At 41.6% G+C, this 7993-nt stretch overlaps 2 protein-coding genes across 2 annotated transcripts in view; both read right to left on the reverse strand.

Moving 5' to 3' along the window:
* CAVIN4 (caveolae associated protein 4) overlaps positions 1-3944 on the reverse strand; it is a 47876-nt gene extending 43932 nt beyond the window's left edge. The window contains exons 1-2 of the mRNA XM_006021500.3: positions 3138-3944; positions 2062-2718 (exon numbers count right to left, since the gene is read on the reverse strand). Of these exons, the coding sequence (XP_006021562.1) occupies positions 2062-2472 (411 nt within the window). The 5' untranslated portion in view covers positions 2473-2718; positions 3138-3944. The remainder of the gene's footprint in view (positions 1-2061; positions 2719-3137) is intronic.
* Positions 3945-4067: 123 nt separating this feature from the next.
* The window catches only part of TMEFF1 (transmembrane protein with EGF like and two follistatin like domains 1), a gene marked incomplete at its 5' end in the record, with an annotated part of 237487 nt that continues 233561 nt past the window's right edge, over positions 4068-7993 (reverse strand). Inside the window, 2 exons of the mRNA XM_025201481.1 lie at positions 4068-4208; positions 5730-5888. Of these exons, the coding sequence (XP_025057266.1) occupies positions 4124-4208; positions 5730-5888 (244 nt within the window). The remainder of the gene's footprint in view (positions 4209-5729; positions 5889-7993) is intronic.

Genomic DNA, 7993 nt, shown 5'->3' on the forward strand with positions numbered 1-7993 from the left:
GTCTTGTGACCCCAGCATTCATTCCTGCCTGTGGCAGGGGGTCAGGCTAGATGATCTGTTCAGGTCCCTCCTGACCCTAGCTACGATGAAACTATGAAACTATTAATTAACTGTGACCAGCTACACCTGCAAAGTACCTGTCATGCCATAAAAAGCTTCAATTAGCTGCTAAGTTAGATATTGAAAATATGTACTAACTTCATAGCTGGTTGCTATCCAGCTTTAATTTGCACATGTAGCAGGGTCTCCCCTGCAGCTGGGAGCTATGTCAGCTGACCAGGCTCCCACCCACAGGGGTGCATCACGACCAGCTGTGGCTGGAAGTTCCACTGCTAAGAGGACTCACAGCCCTAGCAGTGCCTGGCAGCTAAAGACGCTGTATCTTGGTAGACGTGGGGCATGGCTGTGCTCTCCCAGCCCTGAAGGTATGTGGTATACTTCTGGGGTTGGGAGACTGCAGCTGCTGGGATCTCCCAGCTGTGTGGAGCTTCACACACGCCTAGGGCTGAAAAACTGCAGCTGCTGTGATCTCCCAACTGTCGGGGTCTCCACAGCTGCAAGAACTTGCTCCTTGCTGGTGCACTGGGCTCGCCTTGCACTGGCAATAAGGTGCAATGGGATCCAATGTGCGATCCCATCCATGAATGCCATGTGCACCCAGAGGTTGGGGGGGGCATGGCGAACTCCCACAGGCAGCAGCAGTGGCAGCGCTGCTGGTGGCAGGAATGTGGTGGTGGCAAGTGGGGAGCTCCTGCAGGCAGCCCCAGCGCTGTGGGCAGTGGGGGGGAGGGGGGGGGGCGGGGGGGGAGGGGGGGAGGAGGGTGGTGAGCACCGACCAGTGGTTGGTGACCATCCACAGACACTGGAGTCGGGGGCAGGGTGGGGTGGCGAACTGTGACTGCCTTCAGGCGCAACCGACTGTGTTGGCGGTGCCTTTTTGCAAGGGGTGCACTGCCACGCTTGGTGGGTGAACGAGCACCCTCGTGCACCCCCTACATGTTGCCAACGATCCCATCCCATGATTACATACGTGTGGCATGGCAGGAGGCCCCATGTCTACTGCATATTAGGTCCCAACACACATTTACCTGCCCTAACACTAGTGTGTGTGGTGGAATCTGGCCCTTAGTGTGGTTCCTGCAAGGTGCTAAGCACCTTCACTTTTCCATTGACTTCTGTGAAAATTGTTCACTGCCTTGCAGGATCAGGTCTTTAAAAATTCATATTGTAGCACTTTCTGGTAAGTGGCATATCCTTTTCACTTTCCCAGCACCATCCACTTCCTTAATATTTGTACTATCCATAGAAAATATATTTATTTTCATGAAGCATATTTTCCAACAGAAAGATTTCCAAGAATAAGAGCCAACCTAAGATTATCTGAGTGCAGGAAAACCTGCAGTTTGCTTTCAATCCTGCAAAACCTTGTGCATGTGAGTTGTCACTGACTATGTGATTTCAAAGCAGCCAATGGGACTGTGCACGTCAGGATGACTGAAGTGACAAGGGACTTGCAGGTAAAAGCCTAGTTCTATATGTTTACTTCTATGAAGTGTGAAAAAAACCCTCATATCAGAACTACAGAAGCTTGGTAACAGTCCAAATAAAGAAGCTGCTCTTTATAAAATTGGTGTCAAAAGAATTACTCCATTCTGGAGGCTCTGTAAATAAGTTTTGCTGTTTTGCTTCTACCTAATATGGTGAAAAATATAACAGGGATGATTGTTAGGCATGACTAGTATGACAAGATTTAAAGTACCTGCCTCATATTACCATTCAGAGAGGCAACAAATAGTTCTTGCTGGTCTGCAGTTAATCTTAGAGTATTGGCTGAGAAGTCCACAACACTAATTATAGACTCTGTGTATTGCTATCAGTGGGTTCATGCTGAAAGACACTCAGAGGCAGAAATCAGTTTCAAAGTATATCTAACACAATTCTGACTCAGGAAAGACTGCATTGCCTTGCTTTCAATTTGTTAAACAATGAGCATGTGATAGAAATTATCAAGGATGTGGCATAATAACCATAATAGTCAAATAAGTTTAACTGCATGTTTACCTGGTAAATTACAACCCGAAACTTGTTTTTTCTCAGCATCTCCTCTTGCTTGGCTTCAACTTTTTGCACATTATCACCCTGCTTTTCCACACGTGCTTTTACTTCTTTAACTTTGGAACTAACCTTGCGGGTCTTCTCAAGCAACTTGTTAACTGTGTAGCTCGTATTGCCATGAGCCTGGGCAAGCTTTAAAATATCAATCTGTACTGTCTTGATAGCATTTTCCATGTCTCTGTGCCGTTCCTCTATTCTTTTCTGACTTGCCTGTACACTGTCCACAATGTTGGCCACTTTATCTAGGACCCTCACGATTGTAAATGCAGGGTCTTGTTCTTCTTCGTCTTCTGTGACATTTGACAGGCGATTTTGGTGAATTCTGTCAGTCTCTGAGATAACTTCATGGTGATCCATTTTGCTTGTCTCTAGTCAGGTCTACAGGAACCAAAGAATATATGTTCTCCACAAAGACTGTTCAGATCCTAGGGGAACAATTCTGCCTCTAGATCAAGAAGTCAGATCGACAACTGGCCTGAGCAATATTCAAAGCAGGGCGTGAAACTCCATCCTTGGAGATTGGTCAAATATTTATAACTACAAAATATCCATACGTGAATGTTCAGATACTTTCTGCAATATGAAACCTCTAACCAGTCATGCCTGGAAAGGAACATACGTTTAAAGGGTCATGTTTCTGTACCAGTGAAGTCCTTGATGTTAATCTAGGAGAGTTAAGCAATTTACAAATTATGTTGGAAAGCCAGCTAGCATATTTTGGAAGAACTGTGGTTGCTTTCATTTTAATTAAGTGCTTTCCCTGAGGAAATTCAGACAATGTTTTCAAAAGTAACCATAACTGTATTTAAACCAAAAGAATCAGTATGCAAATCATTACAGCTACCACATCAAGTAACAAATAAACACACTAAACAGAGACAATATAGTGAAAACATTGTATTGTGACATGCTTTTCCAGTTCAAAATGTTGAAAGCTTTTTATTGAAGAAATTACTAAATCCTACATGCAGAATTTTAAAAGCCTAAACTACATATTAAACAGCTGAACACATCCTACTCACATTTTCTCTCTGGATCTTTCAAACAACAACTAACAGGCTATTAATATAACTATGACCAGCAAACTAATTTGGATGGCCTTAATTTAGCTCTTGAAAGTATTCTATACAAGAGCGCTGGTAATTCATTGACTTTATTTTTTGTTTACTGCATTTTAGTCACAAACACTATACAATCTGTATCATTGGTGTTAAAACATGTATCCTCTTAAAAAAGTTTAATAAGTATTAAAGCAGTTTTAACAGTGATAAAGTAGGCTTTATTCCAATTATTTGAATTTGATTATTCAACACTGGTTTTTACAATACTTAAATCTACAAAGACCTACTTTTTTGGACCTGTGCCAGCTGCCTCAATCAGGAAATTTCCCAAATTATGAAATTTATATTTTACTCTTTAAAAATAAAGTGTCAGTATTATTTATGAAGATGGTAGTGCTCAGACCCAGCCCATACATTTTATAAATATGTTACAACTACGCACAGCACACAGTTTCACAGTTCATGCGATAGGCAGTGTCTAAAAAATCAGTTACTAACTTTCAAAAACATTGAAATATCTACGGTATTTAAACACAGTGTCTTCTAGTTTCTCATAAGAAAAGTAAGCTGTAAACATCTTCGCCTTTAGTTCATGCCTTGTTTGCTAGGTAATCCTTTCCCCCCCCCTTTTTTTTTTTATCTACAACCATTGGTGAATAAGTCTGTGTTCTCAAAAATATTACATTCCATGAGTAAAGCACAAGTCTATTATGTAACCATGTGATACAGATACAGAAAATGAACTACAGTATTCAAAAACATAAAAGAAAAATTACTAAAACAGTCCATAGCTGTTAGAGCAGATTCTTTCAGAATACAACAGACCAATAGTGTTACACTAAAAATGTCCAAAAATAAGGCCTCTGAAATAAATATTTCCATTCTTTAAAAAAAGAGATAATAAAAATGTACATCACATGGTCAATGTGGGTATAAAAATCATCAAACTAAACCATTCTGGATGACGTATCTGAAGTAAAATGGCCTAAGTTTTGCTTCTGCCGACGTCCTCTATTGTTTTTAGGGCATTTTCTGTTTAAAGGAAAACAAAGAAAAGGCATTTTATAAATGCAGAATAGTACTGAAAGCATCGTTCTACATTTACTTTCCTTTACACCCCAAAATATCAAGATCAGTAGGGGAGCGCAGCTCACATCTGGGTCCCACTTTGGCACTTCAGAGTGTCTAAGAGACTGTGTGACCCCCTGGTTGCTCAGCGGAGACTTCTTCCATCTGAGACTGAGGCTCAATCCTGCACAGTTCTGAGCATTTTACTCTGATCCAGGAAATTATTTATAATTCTGAACAATCCTGTTGACATGGCTAGAACTACTTAAGTGCTTAAAATTGTATACATGATTAGCAGTGGTCCAGTAGTCTGGTAGCCAGGGGTGGTGCAGGGCTCTGGGGCCCAATCCTGCACAGGGCTAGCACAGGCCTGATCCAAGTGTGCTGGGATGGGTGGAGGCAATGTAGGGACTAGCCCATGGGACCAGAAGATTGAGTACTACTGGGCTATTGGTTAAAAAAAAACAGGAGGAAGGGAGAACCATAATAACTTCTGTATCTGCTCCTATAGTGGTCTTCTGTGTGGCATTAGACATCCTCTGGGCATATCTGTTGGATCAGACCTCATAAGTAAGAAAGGTGGGTGAAGGCCTATTTTGTCATCTTGATGGGCTTAGGCATGACACAGGTGCTGAGCAGCTAGCAGTAATCAGGACTTAGGCAGTTATGTGCCCACAAAGCATCAGAAACTGAGGGCCAGATTCTATTCCATCTATCAGAACTGGAAACGGACTTAGATGCTTAAATGTGGTGCTATTCCACCCTGCTAAGCCTCTGGAAAACTGTTAATACAGATGGTGAGTGGGGTCTCCTCTTCCTCGCTGCATAGTATGATTCAATCATAAAGGTACAACGATGGGCTGTTAGAGAAGTAGATGTATTAATTCGTTTTCAGGGACTTGAACAGGGTGGAATAGAGTTCCACTTATGTGCCTAAGCCCTAAGGCTCCATATGTATAGCTAGCTGCATCTCAATTTCCAGTACAGTTTAAAGGACTTGCTGTGACCCATAAAGTCCTAAATAGTTGAGAAAAAGGGTATGTGAGGGATAACTTTCTCTCTCCATGTAACAATACTCCAGCTGTGACCAGTGGAAGTATTTAAACCACCAGCTTTGGTTTATATGCAAGGGAGAGGGGGCATGGCATTTTCTACCAGATATTTTCAGTTCTTGAATCACTCCCATTTTTGTCTACAACATAATCTGATTTATTGGATAAAATGCATGGCTTATCTATTCTCACATGCTTTTTGGTTTGGAGATTGGTGGAGATGTCCAAAATGGCTAGTTATGATCTGTATGTAAAGGGGTGTTTTCTTGAATCACTAGACCAGACTAGGTTACTGTATTTTGTATTTGTTTAAAACACAGAGAATTTTGGAGTAGACAATTTCCTGAATATTTAGTTTCTAAATAAATGCATGCGTTTATAAAATGTATCCAGTCATAAAATCTGTGATGCATATTGCTTTGTAATTGCCTACCTTGTTATGCACATGACAATTGCAACTATAATGGCAATCTGTACAGCTCCAATTATGGCTGCAATAAGGACATGAGTAAGCTTTTGTCTACTTGGAACAACATATAGAATACTAAAGTCTGTCTTTTCACAGTGCTGTCCAGTATATCCTGATTCACACCTGAAAGAGAAAAGGAACATTTCACAGAATACACTGTTTTCATCGCTTTATAGATGAAGTATTAATCTGGTATATTGAAAACATGGAAAAATCAAGATATAACATAAGGACTGGAGGGTATTATAGTGATGGAAGAACTCACTCTTTGTGACTGCACTGCTACTTCAGGATGAATTAACGTCAGAGACCTAGTATGAAATATGAAGGAGATAACTGCCCAAGGGACTGCCTCTGAGGTTCTGCTAATTTTGAGAATGAATGAAGCCAGGAGGGCTGTAGCAGTAAACCAGTAGCGAAGAAGGTAGGGAGAGATGCAAAGTTTGATGGAGCATGGTTTCTTCTTCCATGGAGAAAGAGGGTGCAACAGACTGGGTGTTCTCCACTGTCAGAGAGGGCAGCTCCTTTCAACTGAATACAACTGAGATAGAGGTTAAGGGCCTAATTCAGCAAAGTAAGTGTACTCTTTAAGTATGTGAGTTGTTTCACTGATTTCAATGGGAGTACCTGTCTGAATCAAGTTAAGCGCATGCCAAAGAGTCTTGCTGAACTGGAACCCAAATTAAGGAACAATAAAGAGTTTGATAAAACAGGTGGTTAAGGAATAGTGGAGAAATGCAAACCAGAAAGAGGGGATGTAAAACTAAACAGAAGTACCAAGGGAGAATGAAAGACAAAGGAGAAAGGGAAGTGATACCGTGAAAGCAACATGCTAATATAACAGGCCTATCAGAGCTGAACAGACCCAGTAGAGTGTGGTTGCTGTCACTTACAGGAACTGATCCCTGAGAGATCTGTTTGTAAGCTTCGGGGTCCAAATGCAAGCCTGTCCCACCTTTCCCCATTAGCCTAGACTCACAGAATGCCAAGTTGGCCAGAAGTCCAGGCCACAAATTCTCAACAAAGGCCAGGTGAGTCCCCCGGAGACTGGTACAGAAAAATCAGAAAAGCTCAGAAGTATGACAGCTTATAGGTCAGGTAAGTCATGTAGAAAGACAGCAGTCAAATTCCAGGCAAGACGGAGTCCTCCTCCACCCCATTAGAAACTCATTCGGAGGCAGGGAATGTGCTGGCCCTCTTCAGATCAAGCAAGTAACAATGCTTATATGGAAATGCTTGGAAATTTGGGAGGGGTGCGAGCAGGCAGGGAGAAGGCAAAACAGGAGCAGCTGTTGTGAATAGCACATGTTGTGAGTAAACTAGCATATCTCATTGGAAAATTCAGTGGATGTTCTTAATGATGAGTAACACAAACTTAGTCCCTGCTGAGCCTGGCAGTGGTGAAGAAGCCAGTAAGAGGGTGCCTCTGGGTGACCCATGCTCTCAAGGGAAGGGAGGATGAAGAGCACAAGGAGAGGCAAGCAGAGAGTCAGGACTTGCTTGTCCCCTGTGAAGTCTACACAGTTAATGAGCTGCACCATGCAGCCAGAGCCAGGCCATTGGCCTCCCTTCACTTGGGAGGAGCTAAATATATACAGAACTACCTCAGCTTTCATTGAAAAATGGAAACCTGTGGCTTTTGGCCTTGTAAAGGCATCCTTGAAAACAAAGTGATGTAAAAATATCACCAAACTTGAATTAAATGAGCAATTGTCCTTCTTTTCTGCAGCAGGAGGCTGGAAAGGAATGCACAAAACTAGGAAAAGTAGGTGTGCCAAAGAATCACTCTTTATCTGACTCCCAAATCCACCCTTGGCCTTTGTGGTACAATAATTATGTTTGGAGAGGCAAAAATGTGTTCCACTGGCCTCATCAAAACACTGAAAGTAGTCCTAATTTCTCTTTTACATGCAGGGAAAATGCATTCAGCACTATGAAATCCATCATTATTATAACTTAATTTTACCTATCTATAGGCTTCTCTGCAGGAGTCATATTTTCCTCACAAATGAGAGAAGTTCTAATAAATGCAGAGTTATTAAGAAAAAGGCACAACATTTTTGTAGGGATCATAAACCATGGATAGGAAAGGAACCAACAGAAATTCATGTATGTATATAAGAAAGAAAAAGCTGAAAGAGGCTGAAATTATATGTCCGTTACTTAATAGGAAGGAATAGAGAATTAGAAATGATAGGTAGAATCTATCTATAAGTAATGATCGGAAG

Source organism: Alligator sinensis, unplaced genomic scaffold (genome assembly GCF_000455745.1).
Source record: "Alligator sinensis unplaced genomic scaffold, ASM45574v1 scaffold386_1, whole genome shotgun sequence".
NCBI classification, from domain to species: domain Eukaryota; kingdom Metazoa; phylum Chordata; order Crocodylia; family Alligatoridae; genus Alligator; species Alligator sinensis.